The sequence below is a fragment of the Styela clava genome, chromosome 3 (genome assembly GCF_964204865.1).
Source record: "Styela clava chromosome 3, kaStyClav1.hap1.2, whole genome shotgun sequence".
Lineage (NCBI taxonomy): Eukaryota > Metazoa > Chordata > Ascidiacea > Stolidobranchia > Styelidae > Styela > Styela clava.
In genome coordinates, this window is record NC_135252.1 from 9,402,789 (window position 1) to 9,416,999 (window position 14,211).

Consider the following 14,211-nt stretch of genomic DNA (forward strand, 5'->3'; position numbering starts at 1 on the left):
CTTTCAAGAGTCAGAGAGTGAGTATTCAGATACCGTATTGCACTTTGGATTTAACTAGTAGAAGATGAAAGGTTGTAACTTTCAGGTAAAACAAAAAACCCAAAGGTAAATGATTTAATTGAAACCTGTACAGCGGTAGGAGTATCTCAATATAGTATTAATCCAATTTAAACTCCAACAACTGAACAACACCTGTGCTCTTCTATTCCTGTATTATATTTCCTGGGCTATACAATTTGTAGTGATATAAACATAAAGAAACAAATCTGCTCTTTGCTAACCCTTATTACTAATGCTGTAATTCATCCAATCTAGGCCAGCTGTCTGGACCTTCCATGACAGTACAGCACAATTCACTAATGTCATGAATAACCCCCTTATTTCAGTATTTAAAGACCCTTAAGACGTTAATATTTTAGAATGAGTGCAAATTAATCCTTTTTATCTTCATTCAACTAAGGTCAGGGAAGGTTAGCTTGATGAAGGGCTCGAAATACGCTCAAGATTAAGTTTATTTTAGCTTGGTCATTAAATACTTTTTTTTTATCCTAAGCCAGTAAGCCACATCATTTGCTCAGACACTATCTTTTTTTGCTTTTAGAGTAAATACCAAGACAGTGTGACTAAGATGGTTGGCTATAAATTCTTCCGAATACCAATATTCGGATATTCATTGAGTATATTTATTTTTCCATTCGTCATAAAAAATATATTTCATTTGATTAAAATGTTTTTTGTCGGAATAATATTTTCATGCATTATTCACAATATTGGAATATCGAAAATTAAGCCTAATTCAATCAAGTTGGAGAGTCCCAAATTCAAAATTGACACTTGTTTATGTAAGTTACGAACCCTAATATGTCACAAACCCTCAGCAATATCAACTATATATTAATTTCACTGAGAATACTATCACATATCTGAACACTTTTTGAAATTAGCTGGGTTCCCCATACAGCCATGATTTGTATAAAAAGCCAGAAGTACTTATGTCAAATAGCTGTCCCTGAAAATTCATGTATTCGTGATATCGAGCTTGAACATGAGGTATGCTTTTCACCATAATCATTTGGCTTCTGCACCAAAATGTAATGAAACCCAAAAAATTGCAACCTATTGGGTATTGTTGTGCAAGTTTGGGGTAGAATAGGGTAAGATTGCAGTAGTGCTGATGATCATTCAAATATTGAATTTTCTGATTATACTGGTATATTTATTCTATTATTTACTGCCAGTAAGAACTAATGGGCTAACTAATAGGCTATTAATGATTTTGCTGAGTGTTCAAATGTGTGTATTAATTCCAGTAAATAACATTTGTTAGCCAACATTGTATGTTTACTGGTCAGCAGTTTTCATAGCAGCTTATCTCTCAAAGGCACTTCACATTTCAAGATGCTATTCTGTGCCAAGTAACAGTCAGTTTATCTTGTATCAATCATTGTCCAATCTCTTATGTAATACCCCTATATTATTTTATTGTTTAATATTTGTCAACTACCTCAAGTGTATTTGTCAACAAGTTTTGTAGCTGTAAGTTGGTTATGAAGTATTGTGTTCTAGGTTTTCATAATTTCCTGCGTATAAAATAAATAGGGCTCGTAGGTCTGTATACTAACATTATGAATTTGAGTGTAACTATCTAGCCTAGTAGTACAATAATCAATATCTAGTACTTGAATTTATGTTTATATTAACAAGTTTAAATAATTATTAACTTTTGTTTTTGGTCATTGAAGTCAGCATCATGAATCTCTTCAAACTGAATTTACTAAGATATATTTTTAGTGCATCTTGAGTGTTTCTTTTTATGATTTTGTTTGTTTTTATAAAAGTTGACAATTTGGGCGAGAAGAAGCATTTACCAACCAGGATGGACTCCCTCCCCGGAGAGGATTAATTTTGGTGTTATGGCCTAGGGGAGAAAGCTGTACTTTCCATTTGGGAGTAGTATCATAAATATTCATTAGTTATTTAGTATTATTGACCATTGTAATACATATTTATGCACACATAACTGTTATGATATATTGAAACTTAAACAACAAACTATTTATTTTTAAGTACAGCCGGTGGAAATGAATAGCTTCATAATAGGCAAAGGGAAGCTCTAAAAGTCTATCACTGTGATATTTGCTTAATTAGTGATATAATATTTAAGATCAATATTTTAATTTATTAGTTTGACAATCCCTTTTTTCTGACTTTTAGACAAGGTTGAAAGCTATTTATTCGTATAGCTTTAATTCATACAATATCCTAGAAACATGCTGTATGTGTTGTTGCCGTGAGAAGATGCACGTATCACAAATCCGCGTAACCAAACTATGTGCCTGAGGTCGGGGTTTCGGTTAAGAGATGCATAAAAAATTGAAATAGGTCATAGGTTATTTTTCTTTGTAAACTGTTAAATGGAACATTGTTTGTTTTTAAGATCTCAATTGCCGTAAATATGCCACTTATGATTTGAGTAGAATGCTTTTTGTGTTGATAGTTTATTGTTGAAAAATATGACTATCAAGTTTCAACCTTTTTTAGATAAATATATTAGTTTTGTCTTAATTTTGAGCTAGAGGCAAACTGAGAAAAGTTCAAATAATCTGTAGCATATAAAAAATGAATGAAAATCCTATCATTTTTACAGTCATTATCTTCTGCATGTGACTGAACATCTTTTACATTTTACAATTATGTATCTTATCGATTTCAGGGCAAATAGGACTATCTGTCATATATTTGCTATCTAGAGGTTAAACAAAAGCTGCTCAGTAGGTGGGTTGGGAGATGATATATTGTGCTTTTAGAGGTCACATCGTTTTAATGAATTTAATTTAAATGCTCAAATAAAGAAAACGTACCTGATCAAACAAAGGAAAAACTTTGCCTCAACCAAGGACACAAGCTCACCTTCACTTTTTTCATCATCGCTACCAAAGACGACGCGCAGCGCCGAAAAGAGTCACTTCCGAATGCGGTGCCTATATGGTCAAAGGGTTTTTGCAGAATCAGGTACCGTACATAGATTTATTAATATTTCATATCTAGTATATGGTTTGAATGTTTTGACAATAAATTTTTTTTAAAGAGGTTGGAGATTCATATTGGCGGTATGATCTTATTTTGTCAACATATTACAATGTAAAATGTACAATTTCATATTTAGTTTATACTACATTCTTTCCCATCTTACAACTGCTTCAAAATATTCACTGATACTTCATTTTTAAGTCATATTTTGCATTCATTATTACTCATAATTAAAGATTTCTAATTCTGTGACGTTATTGCAGTTAGACATTAATGATACAATTTTGTGCCATGTTAGTTTCAATATATATGAATCAGCTGGTTATTAATTTCTCAACATAATCTAAATTTAACATCATGTGTCATTTCACACTTCTGATGCGCTAATTATATTTTGATTGTTGCAATGGTATGCCAAGATAAGTGAGATTTTCACTACAGTTACTTTTTGAAGTGTCATTTTGCAGCAGTGTTCATGTAGACAGTAGGTAAGGAAGTTATTTCTTGTGATTTATATTTTTCAATATAGGCATTTTGGATGAGAGTAGTCATTGATGAAATGTTCAAATTATCAAAATTATGAATGAATAAATCGATCACATGCACTATTGTAGGTTTTCAAAAAGTTCAATAATTTTATTCGATTGAAGCAGTTGAACATAGATAATCATTATTATCAAGGGTTTAATTATGGTATGAATGAAATACAATATTTCACTTTGATGTTTTCTTAATTTATGGATAGTATCAGATTTCTCTTTAAATCCATTGTGCTATTCCTATTTAATATTAATGATCAACTGCTATACATAGTTTTTGTAATATTGCTGCGCTTGAAAGCTTTGTCTTACTGCTTTTACAGTTCATGGCGATTTTATTAATAGTTTGTACTAAAATAGTAGCTGGTTCTTCGTGATATTTTGGCATAACTCCATGATCTTATTTCACACTTAACCCCATGTTGAACTTTGAAATGCTTAATGTAGTGCATGCATCATTGTTCAGGAATGCATGGCATATTTTGATCTCGTTATTCCATCATATCGTTCGAACATTACTTACATTTTTTTGTATCTTTGCTTTTGTCCAAGCAATATTTTACTATTTTGCATTATCATATATAATACATTATTTTAAAAAATGTAAACATCTTTTTTTGAAGATCCATATTAAGTTAAATAACTTTTCAAAATTGAATACCAAATTTTCACCTTCCGAGTCTATTTATTGACGATGTCATGTATGCTAATGTGTATATAATATCATAAAGCATATGATAAAATAAATTTTCTCGAGTATATAAACACCTTTTTTTAAAGGTACATATGTTTATTAGATTTTCCAAATTTATTACCGAATTTTCACCTTCCGATTCAATTAGATGACAGTGTATGCTAATGTGTACAAAATTCATCATCAAATAAAATAGGTAGGTATACACAATGAGGTTTCATGCATCAAAAAGTGTAAAAGCGTCTGTGTATCATATTGGAGTAGCAAACTATTTGCTTGTATTATTTCAACATCTCCAACAATCGCTATCTCAGAAAACTGGTAAAATCCAAATTTATATTACACATTTTTTTTTATTCTTCCAGAGACTGTAAATTCCTTTACCTGGATAGAAACTGTGTCTGTGCGAAAACTTTTTCTACTGAATTGCAGCAATTTAATAAGTTCTGGACCAAAACACCACTTCGAAGACATAGAAAATGGCTAGTGGAATTGATGGTAAGTACATAATGGCCATTATTCTGTAATCTTTCAAACCCATTACTCAAACTATTGTACAAGACCATTATCTGGTTATTATAAAATATTCATATTATAAGACACAGTAATATATTTATATAGTTGCCAATTCTTGCTTGGAGATCGTGATGCTATTTCTGTCTTGTAGTTGAATTGTTTTTGGCTCGGACTTTTAATGATTTTTTATGATTCAGTCCATCGGTGGTTTTCATTTCAATGAGCATAAGTAACTTTGATTTAGTCTTGATTTAGAGCAGAGGTAACCTAAAAGTAACCTAAAATTCACCGTAAAATTTGAAGATATTCCACAACTTTATGAGTTTTTAATGATCTTGTAGTGATCCATTTTTCATCTTATGCTTGATTATTAAAACTACATCAGCATTATGGAACTTTCCAGAAATTGGATACATATTCACCGATGAAGGTTTTACATGAAAACAACTGCCATAATTGTACTTGTTTTTAAATAATGAGAAGGTGCACAAGCTCTCATTGCAGGAGTACCCATTTCTAATTAGCAATATGAAGCATTGTCAAAGATGATGCAATTACTCTTGTGGAAGTTATAGCTTATGGTTTCACAAAGCAAATACTATACCTTGAATCATAGACCAGCTTGATGTCAAAATATTTATACATTGACTACCACTAAGCTCTTTCTTGAAAAAATTAAATACAAAATATAGATATCTATATACTCTTAATAAAGAGTTAAATCAACCGGTTTCCCAGAAATAAATTCATCAGTTTATACCTTTAATCATCGTTTCGTAATCTGAGGTTTCAAGCTCCTGCTCATGATAATACTGTGTTATTCATCTGCAAAGCAGAAAACAATTTGCCATACAAATATTTGTGCGGTTTAACCACAAACAACTTTAATGTTGTTTAGCAAGCAAGGCTCAGTATTTCTCTGGGGATTTCCAAGTTCCATTGAGCCATAAAGTCATTCTCTGACTGTTTTCAAATACTTATTTACACAAAGGAGGAATATTTTTCTTATTATTCCACATGTGTCATATTTTATTGTCATATTTTGACAATACCTATGATACCTAAAATATTTTCCCTTATCCAAAAGCATTGTGCGTTATTCACCTTTACAAACATTTATTTGTTCCACTATTGTGCACATTTGTTTTTCACTCAAGTTTTGCTGTTTACGCTTATTTATAGTGGTTAGTGGTTAATAAACCAAACATTTGTTCAGCACACAATTATATGCAAAGTTTTATCCCAAGTTTCAAAGCCATTGCCATCTTATACAATAATTCGCTTTTTTCCCTCAAGGCTGAGGTAGTCTATTAGGCTATTTCCTGGGTTGAGAATGCATTTTGCTGAAATCAATGCTAAAATTTCCATAAACAAGTTTTCCTACAATAGTTTAATGAATGATCTTGCCCAAATTGTGTGTAATTTAGATGACATAATTATTTTGGTTGGAAAAATTGAATACCACTGTTAATTATAAGCAGATATATTATTGGTGTGCACTGTGCAGTGTGATATGGTGAAGGCGGGTGTTTTTATTGTTCAGGCCCGGGTGTTGGTGATTCACCCCAGCAAATGCACATCTCTCCTATAGCTGGAGATAAGGTTACCGCCGACCCAGTTAGGTTCCAAGTTTCTTATGGTGATGGGATGTCTTACACGCCAGGTAATTGTGCATCATTAGTGCCTTTTCAAACATTGCATGTTTCTTGTAGATTACTGTCCGTGAGTGCTTCATTGATTATTCTGTTATGGTTCCATTATTCTTCTTATTTCATTATTATTAATGTGAAGGCCTATTGAGTAGTCGGTGATGGTCCGCTCTTGATGTTTAGTGTGAAGCTATGTGTCTGTCATCTGTAGTTTGTTCATCTTCTTTTCATTACGAAATCCTCTTTCTCTCGTTTTTTTTTTTAAATAACGCAGTATATCAATTACACTAATAAAAAAATTATTAAATATAATATCTTTGTCTGTTAAAAAAGCTAATCTTGATCAATTGGCCAAGATTTTAGTTTTTTCGATCCAAATGTATGGATATAGTTATCTATCCGATTAACTACATTTTTAAATTAATTATTTTGCTGCATGGGTGACACTTCCACTTGTATTTACTCATAAATTCTAATTAATAATATACTATTGTGAACATTTTGCATGATCATTTCCTATTTATATGTATGGTATTTTTTGTTATGGTGTGTTTCACATTTTTGTTCAGTCTAAATACACAATCGAGTTTTCAGGATTTTTTTTTATGCTTTTTCTAGCTGCTACTTCAACTCATCATGATGATGTGCCGGCAGTTACTGTATCAGAACCAATGGATAGTCATCTAAGTTTCGCAAATTTAATGTCAATGCAGGACCAACCAGAATCTTCTGATGTAATGCGGGTAAGAACTTCAAAAGTCAAAAATAGATTTATTTTTTATATAACATTTATTCACTTTGTTTGCTCTAAATAAGGCTCTATGCAGGCAGTCCCTGATATCTAATGATATTTAAGAAGCTACTTTTATTTATAAGTGCAGGAATCTTTCCTGTTCAGCATTGCATGAACAATTTATTTCACCCTAGGTGAGGTGGGATGCATAAGATTTAAATCGGGGATGTGTAATTTGCTTATGTGTAACAAGATTTAGGAAACATTATGGAAATTTTTAGTAGACAGTTCCAGACAGTTTGCACATGTACAGACAGTTCTTCTCAGTAGCAATTCCTAAATTATTTGTGTAAGCATCCAAGCATTTATGCATAGCAAGAATTAATTTACATCTAATGTGATCTAATTTAGCAATTGTTCAATTTGAATCAAGTTTTATTATATTTGATGGAGGATGGAGAGTATTGTTGATGTGTATCCTTGACTGATCAGCTAATTTTTACATTTTCCTTTTAATATTAAGTCTATTTTTACATCTTATGTTTGCTGTTTAATATGTGCTGAGTTATTTATAATAATACTGAACAAACAAGTACTATTTGCCTTTTTATCATGTATTTGCGTTGTGTCATTATCAGTGTCATGTTGTAATATTGATCCTATACCATTTTTCCTGCTTGGAGATCTGTATTTTATCTTCCATAGTTAGGGAATACATTTGATATGGAATATATTTGTCTTTTTATTTTTTTTAATTTTATTCATAAAGTTGGAGAACTTCTGGGTGATTTCTATGGATTCAGTTACCGTAAACAGAACATGGTTCTTTGATTACTGTCAGTTGACTCTGTTTTGTATGTTATTTTCACAATTTTTTTTATAAATTGTTTGATATGTTTATTTATGGGAAAAGCAAGGTCTCAAGCTCAGAGTTAACTAAAAGCAAGAAAAATTAGGATGCACAATGCATTATTTTTTTACGCTCCCGATCAAAATGAGTAAACCAAGAATGTTATGGAATTTAGAATTTTTTAAAATGAGCACCCCCTATTGGAATTCTAACCACTGAGTCAATAAAAGAAAACATAATGTTTGACGTTAGAACCACATGTTTTGAAACTTTCCATTGGTTTTATGACTTGGTCAATGAGGGTCAAAAAATATGTTACTAAATCGGTGATTCATGGATGGAAAGTTTCAAAAAATATTTGCATGCTATGACATAACCCATACTGAAATTTTTATGAAATCACATGTATTAGAGAGTCGGCCATAACTGTACTATCACCTTTAAATAAGGTTCATCCAAGGCCCACATATGCAATTTTTTACTTGCGGAACATATTGTGAATAAAAAATTAATATAGTTGTTTTGAAACATTCCTCCTCACTCACATATATCTTGAGATGGACAGGCTGATCGCACTCATTTGTAAGTGTGGTACTGACAATCAAAGAAGTCATTGCTGATACTGTATGCTTACCAAGCTTTATATTGGGCTTTTAGCTTAGGTTTAAGATTATATATTGAGCCAATAATGGCTTTCAATGCGATTCAAATCACCTATGCCCCCAAGTTGGTCAACGGATTTCATGCGAAAAAGGTAAATTAGTCCTATTTTATTTGTATCATGTACACATGCTTTGCTTTGAACAAAGTCTGCATAAGTCATCGCTGCTAGGTACGGAGGAGCTACTATGGTGTGGAAAGACCAATATATTTATGGTTCATGTTGTCTACCTAAGTTATTACACGCTGGGTGAGGTGGTGGGTATGGGATTTGAACCCAAGATTTAAACCAGGAATGTCAACATTGTGTTATTTAATGATTACCGTACATTTGTGTGTTGTTGATTACTTTTCTATAACTTATTCAATCCCATGTACATTACCCCACTCATTAGCTGACAATTATTTTCAAATTGTGATTCACTTGTTTTTCTTCAGTTTGAGAAAGCTTTCTTACTTTTGAAATGTAAATACAAGTTTAAAATGTAATAATACTGATAATTTATGTTACTGTTAGTCTGTTACTATAAATATTTTACGAAATATATACCGGTAGTTTATTGGGTGAGAGAGTTTTGCATATTGATGACAATCTCACCCAAGGTATTATTGAACAGCATTTTGGTCTGCTTGAATTGTCAGGAACTTCTTCGAACAAACAATGATTTGAAGGCTTGCTATTTTCAACTTTTTGATTTAAATGCTTATCAGTATTTAGTGAAAATGCAAAAGTAGTGACTTACCGGTATGTCAATCGGTATACGCTTGGTTAACAAATTGTTTAATGATTATTTTGTTCGAGTCAATATCTAATTTAGAGAATTGATTTTCTTTAACTTTTCGTTCGATTGTGAATTTAGATTAACTTTTTAAAATTAGGTAGCATTTACATGACCATTGAATCTAATTTTTTTTTTTAATAAAATAACAGAAAAAAATTATCTTAGCAGGTTTATTCATCCCCTATACTGCACAGTAATGAATATAATACGCTGAGGTCAGCAACTAGAAGAGTAGAAAGCTTTCAACAAGACTCCAGAAGGCAAAGTTCAGAAATGGTAGCTTGTTGTTGTGAATCAGTTTAGTACGTTAGTATGTTATGTTGAGCATGGCTGATTAGTTTTTTTGTATACAGTTTTGGTTTATTTAATTTTATTCAGTTTTTTTTTAAATTTATATAATGTTATATTATTAAAGCAGTTATGGTAAGTATAAAAGTGCCAGGATTTTTTTAATTTATGTTACAAAAGCAGAGACTGTTTTAGTGTGATAGTAATATTGAAGGATGGAAGAATTGTTTAAATTTTGGGTTCATTTAGTTTCATTCAGTTTCATTTTGATTTTGTATAATGTTATATTAATGTAGATAAGTATAAAAAGATTTATTTGATTTATGTTACAATAGCAGAGAAGAGACTCTTTTATTGTGATAGTAATATAATATGGGATGGAAGAATGTTCGCAATTGCTTTAATTTTGGAGAAAGGTCAAATATTAGGTATAGATTGAGGAAAATCATAATTATATAAAGCTGTTATTTGAAATGGACCGTCTGTATAGAGCCCTTGTTTTGTGCAAAGTTGTGAAATACTCTAAACAAATATGGGTTTTTAACTACTATTTTGCCGAATCATATTGTTGGCGTGATAGCTTTTTAACTTTTTGGTATGAATGAAAATTTTAATAGATATAAATTAGTTTAAGAGGATTCTAGCCTCTGAATTATTGCACAGACCACTTCAAATGAAAATTTCATATCGATTTTGCAATGTATGATATCTTGCAAGTTAAAAATCCTATTTGCTCAGTGCACGACCCGTTTCCTGTTTTAAAACCTTGACTCACCTATTGTATAGTGGACTGTGTTTGCTGCCACTTTTATTGCTTATAAAAATCTAAAACTCCTAATCGTTGTTTGCTTCCTTATCTCAGATTGCTTTGCTATTCATGCACTGCCATTGATTTAATTTACATCTATTGGCTCTGTGGGTTTGTTGAAGCTAGTATAAGTTTTTTCTGTTATTTGATATTTGCCTTGTTTCAAATACTGACCTTGACAATGCAACCATAGTAGTTTTACATGCTGCTATTAATAGGTTCGTGAGTAGTGTCAGTTCATTTATGTCATCATTAAAGAAGTTTTCAAAAACTTAGTAGTTTTTAAGATAATTGATAAATGATTCAGTAGCCTATGTCATGTGATGCCCATGTGATTTATATAGTAATGAGATTATTAAATTTAGAATATTGTTGTTTGTTGGAAGTCTCTACTCTCATAAGTTCATGTGCATATACTTGAACAGTGTTTGTTGTCCTGAATCATCCTTCGGCATGTTTAAAGAATACAGTTTTATGAGAGAATTGAAGAAGTTTCAGGAATCTCCTACAGTTTGATTAGTTGTACTATCAGTTTCAATCCATTTCTTATCTTAATGTGATGCTGTTTATGATTCTGCATTATTTTTATTTCCTGCTTTCTAAACGTTTAGTTCTAAATTGTGCGTTTTACTTGGCATTAAATCTTATGTATTTGCCTATAGTGAGAGTGAAGTTGATAAGGGCCCTTGGTTGGGTTGAGATTAGTTGGTTTCATCAGTTTAAGATTTCTGTAGTTTTCAGAATTATACAATATACCAGCAGCAGGGATGACCAAACGAATTGGCTTCATTCCACGTTGATGCTGTAAAAACAAAAATCAATCAATGTTGATTTCAACTACGTTGCATTACTTTTATTTAAACTGAATCCTGTAAATTTTTCACTCAGAAAATGACCAAATTTTGAATCTGTTGGATATTTAATATTTGAAATATTACTTAAAATATTATATGAAAGTACACATATTAGCGAATTAATTGATTTCGGCCATCTGTAACACCAATGCATGTAGAATAGCTGGAAGTTTAGTTCAGTCGATGATAAATTGGAATGTCAATGCAACTAAATAAAAATTTCATGTAATACAATACAAACTTTATGAGTAATTTAAAGAAATTTTGAGATTTCGAGTTTTCAATTATTAATGTTTTATTCTCAGAGAGGATCAAGTGCAATTCCTGTAGCTGATATGGCAGCGGCTCAAAGAGCTAATAGACGGCCATCAGGTCTTGCTGATGAAATTGATAAAGTGCTTGATGAGGCTTCTGGTAAGAAATCTCAAATTTGAATTGAAATTGAAGAGAATGTATTACTTATTCTACTTACAACATTATCAGCCATGAACGTAAATTAAGTTGTGAATGTCCATGCCTGAAAAGATGTAAAAGACAGTATATTCTAAAATTTTGCCTTGCATTCAGTAGTTCCCATTGCAAATCCTTGAAATATAAAACATTTCTTGCGAAACTTTACATGATTATGATTTTGCTATGGAGGTGACAAATTTTACAGGAATATACATTTACATAATTCTGAAATAAATCTGAATAACATTGATTATACTGAATTTTTTTCTTTATCTGTATTTATTGGACATAACTAAAATTTATAGCAGAAGAAGTATCCAAAGAATTTAAATAATCAGATAATAAAAAGTTATGATTTTTCCATAAGATTGGGATCTCCAAACAGAAATTAAAAAATTCCCATACAAATCTGTTCAATGACTCCATAAATATTTATAAATAATATTGATTACAATCATATTATTATTATATTGCGGTTCCAAGAACGGGATACTAGAAAGACAGATTTATTTCGATATTTCCTGAAAATAAACAATAAAGCAAGCACCCTACTTGATTTCATCTTCAAAATTCTGGGAACACTCAATAAGTGTTGATCGTAAAGATTTTCTGAAGTTATTATCAAGCACCAAAGAAAGTTTGAATTTGAATTGGTAGCCACACCCCACCAGAAACATTTCGGTGATATATATTATGGACGACTATTGATGAGTTTTATAAGAGCTTTGAATATAATCAATTACCATGGTCATCAGCGGTCAGTGCCCATAGAGCGTTCATAAAGTCCTGTATTAAATTAGGTGAAAGAAAGAACTTTGATGTGCTTTGCGCAAATAATGGGGCGACTTTGAAGACTTTGAAGAAAGATGTGATAAATAAAGTAAAACTTGAAATAGACCAAGATTAAAATTAAACAAACATGGTTAAGATATATTGAAAACTGACTTCATAGCAAAATTTGATTGTAATGTTTGTAACAGGACTCTATTAACACTGTGCATATAACAAGCAATAGATATCTGATGCATTATCTCTATTATCTGGACTGATAAATCTCTAATATATACCGAAATTTCACAAATTCGTCAACTGATTTTCTCATAGAGCTGTTTTCACTATCTCTATTGTTTTGCAGGAACTACCAGGCCGTATGCCGAACCTCTCAAATTGCAGCTTGATTTTGGTGATCCTGATATTGCCTCAGAGGTGTCTAATTACAACGACCAGCGATATAATGACGCAGATTATTCGTGTAAGTTTGCAAATCGTGTGTCATGTACTATATTGTAAGGCCCAACAAAACTAATCATAAATTTAAGCAATGAAAGCATTATCCATTTATTTTGCCAATATATTCTGGTTTTGTACAAATTTTTCTAGTGATCAAAACGTTAGCAGCCCTAACTATGCTGGTTAAAAATATCTGATCCAAATTTAATGCCCACCCCACCCGAGGTGTATTAAGTTGGGCAGTGGTTGTTGAACCAGAAAAATATATAGTAGCCTAACACTTTTCCTTGAATTGAATTCTTGTACAGAGCCTTATTCGGATGAAAGGAATATAAAACGTGGTATCGAAAAAGTTTTTTCGTTTTTGTATTGTTGTCATATTTCGTTCATTCAAGGTCAGTGTTTTTTATCAGCTCACAGAAGAAGCCAAAGGCATCATTCCAAACCACTCGCGGCACACTTATCAAGCCATGACATGAAGTCTATCAAATCACGAGCCGCTGCCGCCGCAGCATTATCAGGATCAGATAAAGAGAAGAAGTATAAACATGATTTGTTCTATGATATTTTATCTGCAATAACATTGACTTTGGCCACCCAAAAGTAGATACAATCTTGTTTATGAAATTCTTCATCAGTCAAGTATGGCGGGAAGAAAGATTATATCTATAGACTTTTAATCAATCAATAGCTTTTCATTGCACTGTCGATTTGAGTCATTTCAATATTTCGCATTAAGGATAGTTTACGACTTTTGAAATGTTCGCAGAATTGTCTGCATAGAAATGTTATCAGTAATCAAATTTTTGAGATGCAAGCATGAAATTGTACTTAATATGGTAAGTATGGTTGCTAAAAATCTGATAATACCGAAATTTTTAAACTGATAATTTTAATTCATGCTGGATTGGTTTGGAATTTTAAGTTCCGAATAAATTTATATTTGAACGCAAAGTGGACATATGAATCGTTTTGTTAATAAATTGATGTTGATTGTTGTTGTTGGAAAAAAATGCTTTCTATGCAACTAATATGCCATTCCAAATTTATAATAATTATTAAGGATGGAAGAAGTCGCTAGGAGGCTAATACTTTCAAATTTCTTTTGGAGTTTCTTATAGGACC

The 14,211-nt window shown here is 31.4% G+C and overlaps 1 protein-coding gene across 7 annotated transcripts in view; it reads left to right on the forward strand.

Annotated features, from left to right (window-relative positions):
* Positions 1-2,691: 2,691 nt before the first annotated feature.
* The window catches only part of LOC120341885 (band 3 anion transport protein-like), a 43,055-nt gene continuing 31,535 nt past the window's right edge, over positions 2,692-14,211 (forward strand). For 3 of the 7 annotated variants that reach the window (XM_078110358.1, XM_078110360.1, XM_078110359.1), the window contains exons 1-8: positions 2,692-3,012; positions 4,629-4,761; positions 6,323-6,442; positions 7,047-7,171; positions 9,619-9,729; positions 11,709-11,817; positions 12,992-13,108; positions 13,500-13,626. In XM_078110358.1, coding sequence (XP_077966484.1) covers positions 4,743-4,761; positions 6,323-6,442; positions 7,047-7,171; positions 9,619-9,729; positions 11,709-11,817; positions 12,992-13,108; positions 13,500-13,626 — 728 coding nt within the window. In that variant the 5' untranslated portion in view covers positions 2,692-3,012; positions 4,629-4,742. Of the gene's footprint in view, positions 3,013-4,628; positions 4,762-6,322; positions 6,443-7,046; positions 7,172-8,684; positions 8,766-9,618; positions 9,730-11,708; positions 11,818-12,991; positions 13,109-13,499; positions 13,627-14,211 lie in introns of those variants that run through there. The other 4 variants (XM_078110361.1, XM_078110362.1, XM_078110363.1 and 1 more) reach the window with 4 other exon arrangements.